This window comes from Phocoena sinus, chromosome X (assembly GCF_008692025.1).
Source record: "Phocoena sinus isolate mPhoSin1 chromosome X, mPhoSin1.pri, whole genome shotgun sequence".
NCBI classification, from domain to species: Eukaryota; Metazoa; Chordata; class Mammalia; order Artiodactyla; family Phocoenidae; genus Phocoena; species Phocoena sinus.
Genome location: NC_045784.1, coordinates 131,167,929 through 131,184,366, shown reverse-complemented (window position 1 = coordinate 131,184,366; position 16,438 = coordinate 131,167,929). Strand labels below are relative to the sequence as shown.

Below are 16,438 nucleotides of genomic sequence, written 5' to 3'. Positions count from 1 at the left end.
CACCCACCCCTCTTCCCCCGCAAGGCTCCCCTCCCCCCGCGTCCTTCTTTCCGACTGAGGGCTAATTTGCACAGCTCTGGCTCGCTACTTAAGCTGCATGATTTTTTCATGGTGACTCTGATTGCTTAGCGTATTTCCATGTCCGCCTGCATGATCGCCCAGTTCCCCCTGTGTTTCATGCGCCCCGTACGTGTTCGTGGGAATCATTGGATTCAATACTACGCTGTTGTCGCTACAGCCCTCAGTCCATGATAAAGCCATTCTGACCCTCCTAGCTTGTGGTTCGTATTTACCTTATCTGTAAAGTGGGAATAGCTTATCTACCTGGCAGGAGGCGGCAAGCAGAAGCAGATAGCTCCCTTTTAGCTCCAAGATGGATTCGTTCATTCGAAATGGACAGTGTGCCTGTGAATCTACAGAGATCATTTGCGATGTGGTCCTTTCTCGGCTGCAGTGCGAATGTGTTCGGTGCAGAGCGGGGTGGGAGTGGGGGTGAGGGTGTGGGCGGGGTGGGCTCCAGAGCAGAGGTGTCAGACGTGCATTGGAGTTTTCAGTTCTGGCTCCATTTCGAGAGGTACGGGTAATCCACGTGGCAGCTTTTATTTGTAGTGCGGATCCTTCTACAAATCTCAGTTAACTCAAATATGTAAAATCAGCATGCTGCTTTGGTACTGTGTGATCGTGTGTATGCCAGACTGTGCCCTTGTTCCCCAAAAGCAGGATGGCGTTCCATTTTTAAACACTAAATTTCCAAGGCTTTTTGGTCCAAACGTTGCATGCAAACCGACTTAGCTGTTTTCTCAAATTCAATTTTATTTCCTTTAGTGTTGAGAGTGATGGTAGGAACTCTTCAGAATATAATCTCATTCATTCGGCTTGGGAAAACGCATCCTTTGGGCTGAAGTTGTAGACAGCACTAATCTTTTGAGGTGAGATTTAAGGACACAGTTTGGGAACAGATCTTGGTTTTGCGTGTTTGGGGGGGGAGGGGGAATATGTGGAGTGTTGTCACTATGAGTTAAGTGTCCCAAAGTAGATGGGGCTTTTAGGGTATTCCTTTCTACTTCTATTTCAGCAGTGTGGAAGCAGTGGCTAAGGAAATGTAGGGGAGGCCCATTTGAGACAGATTCAGCCACCCTTCCTGTGCTCTCACTTGGCTGCCCGAAGGGTCTTTCCGAGCCCTAAAAGCCTAGTCCAGCTTGTTGCCAAAGTGGTAAGGGTGCGTGTTCCCTTGTGCTCTTGCTTTTGCTGGTACACTCTTGTCAGCCTGGGCTGCAGCTCTGGCCTCCTTCCTATTGTCCTTATGACAAGAATGCTTAGGAATTATGGACCGTGACTGGTGACAGCATTTGGGTTTGGGCGCAAGGAGAAGCCTCCTTAGACCTCTGGTCTAAACTCCTTGCTTTGAGGAGGTGGGGGGAGGGATTACCAGAGAGCCTGGTATTGGGTATACAAGCAGTATTAGAGTTCTCCAGAGAAACAAAAACAACAGAATCAATCTCTCTCTTTCTCTCTCTGTCTCTCCTCCTTCCTTCCTTTTCTCTCTCTCTCTCTCTCTCTCTCTCCATATATATATATATGTAATCATTCCATGATGTCAGTGTTTAACAATACCTATCTGTTTTAAAAGGTATATTTAAAAAATGAAGTATATAGAATCTCATTACAGATCAGCATTAACAGATGAACATTTGGATTGATTTTAATGGTAGGGAACACTAACTTTGAACCACAGTTAAGTAAAATGTTGTCCCCCCAAAATAACTGTAATCTTCACATGAATAGACCTGTATTACAAAAACATTATTATTATATTTTGAATTTCATCAATTTGTGGAAATTTTTAAATTCTCTTTTTGTATAGATACCTACATGATATTCTCAGTTTTTCCTCTTGGCCCATCAAGTTTTAAATATTTACTTCTTACCTCTTTGCAGAAGATTGCCAACCCTGACAGAATTGGCAACCCCTAGAGAGTGAATACTAAAAATACCTCCAGAAAATCCCAGAATTCAGTAAAGTTACAGGATATAAATCTAACAGAAATCAGTAGCCTTCATATATATACACAATAACCAGTTAGAGGACATGATGGTAGAGAAAATGACCATTTACAATAGCAGCAAGGAAGATGAAATATTTAGGAATAAACAACAAGAAATGTTCAAACCTGTACTAGAAAAAGCTTAAACACTCCTGAAAGACACAGATGAAAACTTCAACATACAGAAAGGCCTCCCTTGTTCTTGTTTAGGATGACTCAACACCATAAACATGTTAGTTCTCCATAAAGTAACTTATAAGTATATTGCAATTCCAGTAAAAGTTCCAACAAGCTTTTTGAGGGACCTAGACATATTGATACTAAGTTCATATGAAAAAGCAAACAAGAAAGAATAGCCAGGAAAACACTAAAAAGGAAAAACTACGAGGGAAGAGTAGACTGACAAGATATTAAAGTATATAATAAAGCATCCTTAAGTAAAACAGTGGGGTAGTGGTGTAGGAATAGGCAAACAGACCTGTGAAGTGAATAAAATGTCCTAAAATAGAGCCAGATAAATATGAAAATTTAGTGTAAGGTAAAGATAGCATCTCAAGTATCTAGAGAAAAGATGGACATTTTAATAAATGGTTCTGGGGGGCTTCCCTGGTGGCGCAATGGTTGAGAGTCCGCCTGCCGATGCAGGGGACACGGGATCGTGCCCCGGTCCGGGAAGACCCCACATGCCACGGAGCGGCTGGGCCCGTGAGCCATGGCCGCTGAGCCTGCGCGTCCGGAGCCTGTGCACCGCAACGGGAGAGGCCACAAGAGTGAGAGGCCCGCGTACCGCAAAAAAAAAAAAAAAAAACCAAACAAACCAATAAATGGTTCTGGGACAACTGGAAAGCTATTGAGAAAAAAAGATCCATATCTCACACCACACACAAAAATAAACTAGATATATAGGGGTCTAAATACTTAAAAATATACCGTACAAGTATCAGAAGGAAATATTACAAAATTTTTCTTTAGCCTTAGTGAAGGGAAATACTTTCTAACTATGACTTAAAATCAGATGCCGCAAAATTAAAAATTGGTAAATTTGACTTCATAAAATTTTTTTTTATGACAAACCTTTACATGGTTAAAAAAACAAAAAAGACAAACTGGGAAAAATATTTACAGCATATATTACAAATTAATAGCTAATATTTCTAATTTATGAATATATATTCATTTATATCTTTTACACATTTTTCCATTAAGATTTTGATCCTTTGTCCCATATATGTATATATGTGTGTGTGTGTGTATATATATATATATATATATACACACACACACACACACACACACACACATATATATGCTTATCTCTACAGAAGAAACACAGAAAGGTAAACAAGAAGCAAATAAAATTGGTTAGCTACAAGGGGTGAAAAGAAATTTTTTATAGTGTTGACTTTTGTAATCATGTTAATGTTCTACATAGTAAAAAGATAAAGTAAAATCAACAATGATAGGAGAACAATAATCGTAAAACAAACCAAAAAGATGAACTCAACTATACTTCAAATAATTAACAAACACTTTCAAGGAAAAAAGAAAAAAAACTCATGCCAGTATTTTTTTAATGCAATTCTTTGCCTATATAGTCTCAACCTGAAAAGAACTCAGAACATCAGTAATATCTTGAACCATTCTTAGCAGGCTTGCTTTATGAAGGGATATGGGAATAGCAATTCTGAAACATTCGTGTTTTTTTTTTAATTGTGAAGAAAAAAAGACTGTACTGATGAACATATTTGAAGTTGGGCACGGTAGTTGCCAAGGGAAAAAAGTGGAAGTGTATAAACAAGTCACAGTATAGTTTTCAAGAGTAATACATTAAAATTTCTTAGTGAGATTTGAAACTTTTAGAATATGTGAAATGAATGTCTACTGCAAACAGAGAAACACCTATCAAGAAAATTATAAAAATTTTATAAAGCAGAAATCTGTAGTATTTGAACCAAGACCACTCCCTCCCTTCCCACCCACCCCCAACCCCACTCATCGCTCCACTCCAGACTGCTGTAGCTTTCTCTTCCCTCCAGAGGGCTTTCTTCCTGGGAGGAGCAGTATATCAACATTTCTCATCCTGACCCCAACTATGTGTTGCTGAGGCTGAATCCCAGGCAAGTGCGGTTGAGAAGTGGCAGTTCTCCTCTTCCACTCAGCCCCCACTTACCAGACTGAGGCTCTACATTGGGTGCAGTGTGCTGAGAAGACTGGGGTCCTGATCATCTTGCTCTCTCCCTGGCTTATGAGTTGGTGGTTCCACTTCAGGCTGATGCCCCCTTCCAAATGTTCAACTCCTAGAGCAGGAGTGTCACTCAGAAAGAAGCTGGCCATTGTCCCCAATCCCAGTTCCAGAGCCCTGGCTCAGAGATTTTGCCCAGAGGGAGGAGCAGACCATAAAACAGCTAGCTCCTAATGTCTTCCCAAAGGAACTGATTTTATTTACAAGAGAGCATGGAGAAGCTCAAACCTAAGGACACCCTCAAGAACAGCGGCGGTTGTAGTGAAAGGCACTGGGTAGAAACTTGTGGATTCAATGAAAATACAGACTATCAGCCAGGTAGGAACCTTCCTGGGGTCAGAACAAATATCAAGCATGAACCTCAGAAACTATTCTTCAAAGGAGCTGCGATGTGATGATTGAATTAGTTTGAAGACCAATTTATGCTCCCAAGGCTTTGATGAAAACAATATATTATCAGCTGGCAATTTGTGGAGTTAAAGAAAGTCCTGCCAAAATCACTGTCATTCCAGGGTAAAACATCATCATGGGGGCGAGGGGACAGACTTCACTAATAATACAGGCCAGCTAGTCACTAAAGAAGAAGAAGAAGAAATTAACAATAACCAACCCTGGGGCGGGGAGTGGACCAACAGTCAGACTTACTACAATATATTGTCTAAAATATCTAGTTTCCAACAAAAAAAATTATGAGACATGCAAAGAAACAAAGTATGATTCATACACTGGGGGCGGGGAAGTAGGCAACAGAAACTGCCTGTGATAGCAAGTAGCTGTCAGATTTAACAGAAAAAGACTTCAAAGTAGTCATTACAAATATGTTCACAGAACTAAAGGAAAGCATGGTTTAAAAAGTAAAGGTCCATACGATGGCAATGTCACATCAAATATAGAATATCAATACAGGGATAGAAAAAAGAACCAAAAGGAAATTCTGGAGTTGAAAAGTACAATAACTGAAATAAATAATTCACTAGAGGGGTTCAACAGATTTCAACTAGCAGAAGAAAGAATTAGCAAATTTGAAGACAGTTCAATAGAGAGTATTGCAAGCTGAAAATGAGACAGAAAAAGAATGAAGAAAAATGAACAGAGTCTCAGAGAAATGTGGGACACCATCAAGTGCACCGACATAGGCGTAATGAGAATACCAGAAGAGAGAGAAGAGTAGAAAAAATGTCCCAAAAAATATCAGAAAACGTCCTAAATTTATTGAAAAACAATAACCCACACATCCCAAGAAACTCAATGAACTTCTAGTAGCATAAAGATAATGAGATTCACAAATAGATACATCATAGTAAAAATTCTGAAAATCAAAGAAATGATTAAAGTCAAAGAGAAAATCTTGAATGTAACAAGAAAAAAAATGACTCATCACTTAAAGGGGAACACCAACAAGATTAACAGTCAAGGACTTCCCTGGTGGTGTAGTGGTTAAGAATCTGCCTGCCAATGCAGGGGACATGGGTTCGATCCCTGGTCCGGGAAGATCCCACATGCCGCAGAGCAACTAAGCCCATGTGCCACAACTACTGAGCCTGCGCTCTAGAGCCTGCGAGCCACAACTACTAAAGCCCACGAGCTCTAAGGCCCGCATGCCACGAGAGAGGCCAACGCAATGAGAAGCCCACGCACCACAACAAAGAGTAGGCCCCGCTCGCCGCAACTAGAGAAAGCCCGTGCACAGCAACGAAGACCCAAAGCAGCCAAAAAATAATAAAATTAATTAATTGATTTTTAAAAAGATTAACAGTCAACTTCTCAAAAGAAATAATGCAGGGGAGGGGCAAGATAGGAGTAGGGGATTAAGAGGTACAAACTACTATGTATAAAATAAGTAAGCTACAAGGATATATTATACAACACAGGGAATATAGCCAAAATTTTATGATAACTATAGATAGAATATAATCTTTAAAAATTGTGAAGCACTGTGTTGTACACCTGGAACTTATATAATACTGTACATCAACTATACCTCAATAAAATAAAGAACAAAAATGGTAAAAGAAGAAAATGCATTGGGATAACATATTCAAAGCGATAAAGAAAAACCATAAACCAAGAATCCTATATTCAGCAAATCTTTCAAAAAAGGAAAGGAGATAAAGACATTACAAGATAAACGAACAAGCAGTGACTGAATTTGTTGCAGACCTGCCTTACAAGAAGTACTGAAGGAAGTTCTTCAAGCTGAAAGCGACTGCAGATGGCAATTCAAACAAACACACACACACAGACACACCCAAAAAAACAGCACCAGTAAAGTGTTTATGTAATTACAAAAGACTGCATAAATGTATATTTTTCTCCTTTTTTTTGAACTGACTTTTTTTAATGTACAAAATAATACGTATATGGTGTGCTGTTGGGCCTATAACATAAAATGTAATATACTTGCCAAAAGTGGTGCAAAAGAAGTGACTGGGAGTCGAGCTATATTGGCCTAAGGAAATGACTACAGATGGCAAAGCAATAATTACAACAATGTATTGTTGGATTTGTAATATTAATGGACATAATAGGTGTAATAGTAATATTAAAAGGGGGAAAAGGGTATGGAGCTCTATAGGAGTAATGTTTCTATATATTATATAGAATATATATATATGGAATAAGGTAGTATACATCTGAAGGTGATTCTGATAAATTAAGAAATATTTGGTAAACCCTAGAGCAACCACCAAAAAAACCCTCAAAAATATATCTTAAAAAATCATTTAAAAACTTCAAATGCCGCATTATAAAATATTCACTTAATGCAAAAATAAGGTAATAAGAAATAGAGGAACAAAAAACCCCATAAGTTATATAAAAAGGAAAGAAATAAAATGGCAGATGTAAATCAACTATAGCAATGATAACAATAATACCAATCCAGGAAAAAAGCAGAGATTCTGAGATTGGATAAAATAACATGATAAACTATATGCTGTCTACAGGAGACATACTTAATATTCCACAATACAAATTGATTGAAAGTAAAAATATGGAAATATATTATGCAAACAGCAACCACAAGAAAGCTGAAGTGGCTATACTAATACCAGACAAAATAGACTTCAAAACAAGAAAAGTTACTGGAGACAAAGAAGAACATTTCATAATGATAAAAGGGTCAATTCATTCTTATTACAAATATATGTGCATTGAAAAACAGAAATCCAAAATATACAGGGCAAAAACTGATAGAATTGAAGTGAGAAATAGTTGTACAATAATAGTTGAAGACTTTATACTACACTTTCATTAATGGATAGGACAACTATACAGAAGATCAACAAGAAAATAGGAGACTTGGACCACACTAAAAACCAACTAGACCTGATACATATATATAGAACACTCCACCCAAAAGCAGAATATACATTTTTCTCAAGTGCACATGGAGCATTCTCCGAAATAGACTATATACTATGCCATAAAGCAAACCTTAAGAATTTTTAAAAGGTACAAATGATACAAAGAAGGCTCTCTGACCACAAGAAATAAAATTACAAGTAAATAGCAGGAAAAATGTGGAAAACTCACAAATATATAGAAATTAAACAAAACACTCCTAAGTAACAAATGGGTCAAAGGAGAAATCATAAAATAATTTGAGGTAAATGAAAATGAAGACCAATATCAAAACTTATGGGATGCAGATAAAGCAGTGCTCAACGTAAATGCCTATATTTAGAGAAAAGGAAGATATCAAATTGATAACCTAACTTTACACCTTAAGGAACTGGAAAAAGATGAACAAACTAAATCATACAGAAGGAATGAAATACTTAAGATTAGAGCAGAGATAAATGGAGAGCAAATAAAAAAATAGAATAAACAAAACCAAAAGTTGGTTCTTTGAAAACAAAATTGACAACTCTTTAGCTAGATTGACCAAGAAGAAAAAGAGAGAAGACTCAAATCACTAGAATCATAAATGAAAGAAGGGACATTACTACTGACCTTACAAAATTTAAAAGGAATTCATAGTATTCCTTTATAAGGAATACTATGAACAATTGTATGCCAACAAATTGGATAACTTAGATGAAATGGAGACATTTCTACCAAGATACAAACTACTGAAACTGACTCAAGAAGAAACAGACAATTTGAATAGAGCTATAACAAGTGAAGAAAGTGAATTAGTAATCAAAACACTACCCACAGAGAAAAGCCCAGACCCAGATGGCTTCACTGCTAAGTTCTAGCAGACATTTAAAGAAGAATTAATACCAGTTCTTCACAAACTCTTACAAAAAGCAGAAAAGGAAGGAATGCTTCTCAGCTCATTTTATGAGGCCAACATTACCCTGATACTAAAACCAGAAGAGGACATTGCAATAAAAGAAAACTATAGACCAATAAATGTCATGCATATGAATGAAAATATCCTCAAAAATACTAGAAATCAAATCCAAAAACATATTTTTAAAATTATACACCATGATCAAGTAGGATTTATATCAGGAATGCAAGGTTAACTCAATATCCAAAAATCAATTAATATAATACATTATACCAAATAGAATAAAAACAAATCACATGATCATCTCGAAGATGCAGAAAAACCATTTGACCAAACCATAAAGAATACACTAAAAAAACTGGGAATTCCCTGGTGGTCCAGTGGTTAGGACTCAGCACTTTCACTTCCAGGGCCCGGGTTTGATCCCTGGTTGGGGAACTAAGATCCTGCAAAGCTGCATGGTGCGGCCAAAAAAAAAAAAAAAGTTGAAAAATATAAAATCAATTATATTTTTATACACTTGCAATGAACAATCTGAAAATGAAATTAAGAAAACAATTCACTCAAAATAGCATCAAAAATAATAAAATATTAGGAGTAACTTAGCTAAAGAAGTGTAAGACTTGTAAACTGAAAACTACAAAGCATTGTTGAAAGAAATTTTAAAAGACCTAAATATATGGAAAGATATTCTATGTTCAAGGATTTGAAGACTTAATTTTGTTCAGATGGCAGTATTCCCCACATTGATCTACAGATTTAATGAAATCTCAATCAACATCATAGCTGCCTTATATGCAGAAATTAACAAGCAGATCTTAAAATTCATATGAAATTGAAAGGGGCCCCAAGTAGCCAAAAACAATCTTGGAAAAAGAGAGCACAGTGGGAGGACTCATGCCTCCCGATTTCTAAACTTACTACAAAGCTACAACAGTCAAGAGAATGTGGTACTGGCAGAAGACTAGACATAGACCAATGGAATAAAATTGAGTCCAGAATTAAACCAGTCTATGGTCAACTGATTTTCAACAAGGGTGCCAAAATCATTCAATGGGGAAAGAGGGACTTCCCTGGTGGTCCGGTCGTTAAGAATCCGCCTTCCAATGCAGGGGATGCAGGTTCGATCCTTGGTCAGGGAACTAAGATCCCACATGCCACGGGGCAACTAAGCCCACCCACCGCAACTACTGAGCACATGGGTCACAACTAGAGAGAAGCCTGCGTGCAGCAAGGAGGAGCCTGCAGGCCGCAACGAAGATCCCGAGTGCCACAACTAAGACCCGACGCAGCCAAAAATAAGATAAATAAATATATTTTTTTTAATGGGAAAAGAATAGTCTCTCCAACAAATGGTGCTTGAACAAGTAGATATCCACATGCAAAAGAAGGCAGCTGGACCCCTACCTCACAGCATATATAAAAATTAACATAAAATGAATCACAGACCTAAATGTATGAGCTAAAACTACAAAACTCTTAGAAGAATGCTTAGGAGTAAATCTTCATGAACTTGAATTTGGCAAAGTATTCTTAGACGTGACACCAGAAGCACAAGCAACAAAAGCAAAAACAGACAATCTTTACTTCATCAAAATTTAAAACTCTGCACTTCAAAGGACACCCTTAAGAAAGTTCAAAAAGGACACACAGAATGGGAGGAAATATTTACAAGCCACATAACTGATAAGAGACTTGCACCTACAATATGTAAAGAACTCTTACAACTCAATAACAAAAGCACAAATAATCCAGTTTTTAAATGGACAAAGGGGGAATTCCCTGGTGATCCAGTGGTTAGAACTCCGAGCTCTCACTGCCAGGGGCCCAGGTTCAATCAATCCCTGGTCGGGGAACTAAGATCCCAAAAGCTGCTCGGGGGGCCAAAAAAAAAGGCAAAGGATCTGAGCCTACCTTTCTCCAAGGAAAATATGCAAATGGCCAAAAAGAATGTGAAAATATGCACATTGTCATTAGTCATCAGGGAAATGCAAATCAAAACCACAGTGAGATACCACTTCATACCCACTAGGATGTCTAGAATCAAAGAGTCAGAAAATAACAAGTGTTGGAAAAGATATGGAGAAATCAGAACCCTCATACACTGCTGGTAGGAATGTAAAATGGTGCAGCCACTGTGGGAAACAGTCTGGAATTTCTTCAAAGGATGTAACATATAGTTACCATAGGTCACAGGAATTCTACTCCTAGGTTTAAACCCAAAAGAGTTTGAACACAAACAAAAACTTGTTCAAACAAAACTTGTACAAACAAAAACTTGTACATGAATGTTCATAGCAGCATTATTCATAATAGCCAAAAGACGGAAACAACCCAAATGTCCATCAACAGATAAATGGATAAACAAAATGTGTCATGTCACCCAATGGAATAGTATTCAGTTATATAAAGGAATGAAGTCCTGATACATGTTACAATGTGGATGAACTCTAAAACATCATGGTAAGTGAAAGAAGCCAGTTACAAAAGTCTACATATTCTATGATTCCATTTATTTTTAATGACATCAGATTGGCAAGATTTAAGAAAGAATATCATATATGATGCTTGAAGTAATGCCAAAAAATGGTCTTTTCACAACTTGCCGACTAGCATTTAAATTGCTCGGTATGTTTGCAAAGTATAATGCCCATATACACAACATTTAAAATATTCATACTCTTTGACTTCCTGGTCTTTCTTATTAAGACTCTATTTCATAGAAATAATGTACGTGTGACTATACTTAAGAGAATATTGAAGCATTGTTATGGCAAAAGGAAAATAGTTAGAAATGGAGAGATGCCAATGATTCTTTATTAATTGCAAAAAGCAAGTGTCAGAGTAATGGTCCAGTTCGATCAAATTTTTGTAAAATCAAACAGCAATAAATATGTATATGTATATATATTTTCATAGAAATACACGTGGAAGAATATATAACAAACTGTTAATATCTTGGGGAAGTAGGGGGCAGTAGACTCCCTTTTTGTATATTTTTGTATTGTTTCGTTAGTTTTAATGAAGAGGTGTTACTTTTGCTATTTGAGAGATAGAGAAAATTTTTAATTAAGAAGAGGAATTAGAAAGGAAGGGAACGAGCTGTTTTCCCGGCCATTTCTGTGTGCGCTCCTCTTACAGACAGTGCGGTCCTGGGCGTCGCCGCTACGTGGAGGATTACAGTAACCCTGTAGTCGGTGATGAGTCAGAGTGCGTGGTGCTGATGCTGCTGCCATTTCATCACCTCTGCGAGCGCAGCATCCATCCCTCCTCTCTCCCTGCGCCTGGGCCTACCTCGCCTCAGGCTGCCAGGCCAACGATGCGCCCGTGGCCGATCTAGATCAGGACCGAGTCGCGCTCTCTGAGGTCTCGGCCGGGCGCCCCCATCTCGCCGCCCACGGCCTGGGCCAAGGAGACCTGCCGAGCCCCGGCCATGGAGGCCATCTGGCTGTACCAGTTCCGGCTCATTGTCATCGGGGATTCCACGGTGGGCAAGTCCTGTCTGATCCGCCGCTTCACCGAGGGCCGCTTTGCCCAGGTTTCGGACCCCACGGTGGGGGTGGATTTTTTCTCCCGTCTGGTGGAGATCGAGCCAGGAAAACGCATCAAGCTCCAGATCTGGGATACCGCGGGTCAAGAGAGGTTCAGGTGGGAGCGCAGCCCGGGCCCGCGAGCAGTGGGAGGGTCTTTGGGGCTTGCACCGTCCCTGGGGAAAGAGGACTTCCTGGTCCTGGTCGCCGCCCTTAGGGAAGGTAGCGAGGGTCTGAGAGTTTCTGCTCAAGCCCACCTTCAGGTAGCTGGGAGTTCAGTGCAGGGAAAGATGCACCCTGGCTGGGAAGGCCAGCCAATAATACATACTGCTCGCACCACAACTGCACCAACCTGCCCCTTGGTGGCTAATAAACTAGAGGGAGTTGATCACTGTAATTCATCAATTTCAGTCCCTATACTACATTTCGAAAATGTTCCCAGGTCATCCTAATGTAACTGACAGATATAGATAGATGATGTAGAGATAGAGATAAAGATAGCTAGATATAGATATAAACATAGATACTATATAGAAATATATATATATATGAAATAGACACTGATGATTGACGCCTCCTTGCAACCAGCAGACATTGAATGATTATCCACTATATGCCAGACACTGCACTGTTTCTGGGAAAACAGCCTGAGGAAACTCCTGCAAGGGGATGCCATGCAAACAAAACAGACATAGGCATTTCCCTCTTAGAATGTCTGTGCTAGCATACTGGGGGCAAAATAGACCAGCAATTACACAAAAGAGTGCCTTGTTCATATTTGTATGCCCACTGCCTACCAGAACGCTTAGCACATATTGAGTACTCAATGAACAGGTTTAATTTTCTCCTACAACCCTTTGGTGGCCCTTGTAGTATGTATCATCTGTAATTGTATGCATGAACACAGATGAGGGAAGGCTAAGTGGAGAAGATGAGGCCTGATGGGTGTGATACCCAAGCAAAACAGGAAAAGCCCAGGGCAAGGAAGCAGTGCGTATGAAGACAGAAGTGAGAGAGAGCAGTGTACACAGAAAACTTTGAGCCACAGTCATGCCGAGCGGCAGGAACTAGATCGAGAGGGCTCGATAGCTCATGTTTAGGATCGTTTCTTCATTTAGCTATCGAACACTAATCAGGCGTAGAAGATGCTGCTTAGGTGGTTGAAGAGGGGTGGGGAGAAGAGAAAATTTCAAATATCCTTGTTCAGGTTCACTTTGAACTTGTGATTGCATTTCTCATATTATAATAGAAGAAAGGTATCTTTTATGCTTATTGGAATTTCTTTCTGCGTGAACATCCTTTTCCTATCCACTGATTATTATTTATTGGGTGATAGTGATTTCTAACAGCTCTTTATATATTAAGAACATTAATCCTTTTCTGTCATGGATATTGTAAACTATTTTCCCAGTTTTTCATTTGTCTTTTAACTTTCTTTAAGAACATTTTTGGATGTATGGGAGGTTTTAATTTTTATGTAGCCTTGTGTTGTATTTATAAAGAAAGGGCTTTGCTACTTTCTAAATAGTCACGAACCATTAATGTAATAATGTACTTTAGAGTTTTGACTACAGCTTGCCTATTGATTACTTGAACCAAGCTGTCCATGAATCACGATCTTTGTTCATGTTGAATTTTCTGGTACACCTACCATTCTCCATGAATCTTCAAACATAAGGGAATTAGAAATGCTTTCAGTCCTTATGGCTGATTTGCCTGGTTCTGGAGGCAAAATCAATTTGTAAGGTTTGTCCTTACCATCCTCTAGCTTGGACTTTAATTCCCTGGAAATTGTTTATTCTGTTACCACTGGGCCATTTGTCCTAAGCCTTAAGCTATTGAGTCCCTCATTGTTTATCTTCATCCAAGGAGACAGAAAAACTAAAAATAAACATAGATCAAAAATCACAGTAGTAAAAAAGAAAAAAAAGCACAGTAGTCTAAAGCAAGTGATTGTACGAGCAAGTAGTTCTACAATGTCTAATACGCTCTGAGAAAAGTACCATAATGCATGTTGAAAATGAAGCTCCTCAAATCAAGAAGCGAAAATGCATGAGGTTTCTTCTGCTGAAGAAGTAAAGAAAATGTATAATAGGTTTTAGAAACATCCTAAAGCATTCTACAACGCTTTAAATAAATCATATTATTTTAAGGGGAAGCTTTGGCTATTTGGGCAGCTTTTCCCAGCTTGTGGCTCCCGAGTCAGCCTCTTCAAAATGTGTCAGGAAGTGGGGCCAGCAGACACTTGGCTCAAGGCCTTTGCAGACCATCCCTCTTTTTCCTATTCCCGCATGGCCTGGAAAATAAAAAACAAAATTATGCTCCTCCTCACAGGAGAGATTGAGGACCCCTGTTAGATTAAAATAAAAATATAATAATAGACAAACATGGTAATGATAAATGGGAAAAAATGGAGTGTATTGTAATATACCTATATACTTATAAGCATCTTCTGTCAACTATCGTAAATTCACTCTTACTTTTTAGAAAATCCTTTTCCAACTACTATAATCTGTCACGAGTTCTCCAGGTCACAGAATACTTTAACACCCATTATTCCATTTGCCTCATGATAACCTGTTACTTAAGTATCCCACTGAACAGAAGAGGAAGCCTCATTCAGCTATTCAGACGTGGGCGTGGAGAGTTCACTGTGGCTCTTGCCTAAACCAAGGGAAAGTGCCTGTATGTCCATGAGCATTCGTTTCTGAAGATTCCATCTCGAAGTTTTGCTCAATTGAGAATTCATATATCGTTATTATTATGGAATGACATTTGTATTGCTTTGTTTAAAAAAAGAGAACAATTTTCACCAAAGGACTGTGTCACTAACCAGAGACAACAGAATACACTGAGTTCATTGAAGTGCAGGAGTTTGGGCATGGCCTTCATTCTTTACTTCTTTCTTGTGTTGTAGATCCATCACTCGTGCCTACTACAGGAACTCAGTAGGTGGTCTGCTCTTATTTGACATTACCAACCGCAGGTCCTTCCAGAATGTCCATGAGTGGTTAGAAGAGACCAAAGTACACGTTCAGCCCTACCAAATTGTATTTGTTCTCGTGGGTCACAAGTGTGACCTGGATACACAGAGGCAAGTGACTCGCCACGAGGCAGAGAAACTGGCTGCTGCATACGGCATGAAGTACATTGAGACGTCAGCCCGAGATGCCATTAATGTGGAGAAAGCCTTCACAGACCTGACAAGAGACATATATGAGCTGGTTAAAAGGGGGGATATTACCATCCAGGAGGGCTGGGAAGGGGTGAAGAGTGGATTTGTACCAAACGTGGTTCACTCTTCAGAAGAGGTTGTCAAATCAGAGAGAAGATGTTTGTGCTAGTCAGCCCTTTTATCTCCAAAACATGCTCTCCCACCTGAACTTAAAAGTGATCAAAATGAATAGAATCATCGAGTGACTGAAGAGAACTTAACCTCCATATTGGATCCCAAGTGAGCCTCCTCCCCAAGGGGCCCTTGGACAGGTGATGGGCGGGCGGGCGGGCGGGTGGGGGAGCCTGGGTGCTGGAACTGGCACTTTTTTGTGGCCCATGCTGGGCAGTGGCCGCTCTGTGTGTCCTTTGTGGACCGCATGTCAAGGAGCTGAGGTCTGGGGAGCTAGGCCCCAGAAAAGTACACCCACAGTCAGGACAACTATTTCTTGGTATTTCAGCTCATTCATAGGTCACGATCATAAAGAAATACGTAAAGGGGAGAAAAGTATCACATTGGGAACAACTAGCCAACCTAAAAAAGAGTATGAGATCCGCTCGATCAGTGAGAATATCCTGCACTAAACATATGTGCTGGGTTTGGTTACAAGGTACCAATTAGCTTCTAAACAGCTCATCTGTAAAATGAGGGGTGTGGACCAGCCTTTTACTGAGACCCTTTCAAGGCCTGGAGTTCTAGTGAAAACGGTGTGAATGTGAAAAAGGGAGGCTATTTACACACTATTACTGTCACACTTGAAAACACGTACAGCCTTGTGAAAGAATAACCAGCTGTGTGTAAGAAATTGCCCCACGCAAATTATCGTGTAAGTAGAAGAGAGAAATACTGTAACTCCAATGCCCTCTTTCCCCTCTGACCACGCCTGGGGTTCACTGCGTCGGCGACTGCAATCTGAAGGTAAACACCTGCTCAACAGGAGGTGCCGTAAGCCTTCCAGACACGTCACAGTTCATTGACTTACTTATTTGAGCATCGTAACAAGCCGTTAGGTTTCTTCCCCAGTTTACGAAAAAATTAACTGAGGGGCAGGAGAGTCACTTGACCCCTGGTTCTTGTTTCACTGCATCATCCTGCTGTCAGATGAATAAACTGTTATTGTTTGCTTTGGAAGAGACATGACTGTAAATAAATATTCTCTACATGTTA

The 16,438-nt window shown here is 39.4% G+C and overlaps 1 protein-coding gene across 1 annotated transcript; it reads left to right on the top strand.

The window, feature by feature from the left end:
* Nucleotides 1–11,772: 11,772 nt before the first annotated feature.
* RAB39B (RAB39B, member RAS oncogene family) lies at nucleotides 11,773–16,438 on the top strand. Its single transcript, XM_032618717.1, has 2 exons — nucleotides 11,773–12,175; nucleotides 14,975–16,438. Exons 1-2 carry the CDS (start codon nucleotides 11,961–11,963, stop codon nucleotides 15,399–15,401), a joined length of 642 nt encoding a protein of 213 aa, XP_032474608.1. The 5' UTR covers nucleotides 11,773–11,960; the 3' UTR covers nucleotides 15,402–16,438.

What these genes read in the sequence shown, in the direction of transcription:
- RAB39B (XM_032618717.1), top strand. Translation starts at nt 11,961, where the DNA reads ATGGAGGCCATCTGGCTGTACCAGTTCCGGCTCATTGTCATCGGGGAT. An exon ending in GCGGGTCAAGAGAGGTTCAG is followed by an intron (nt 12,176 to 14,974) that starts GTGGGAGCGCAG and finishes CTTGTGTTGTAG; the next exon opens with ATCCATCACTCGTGCCTACT.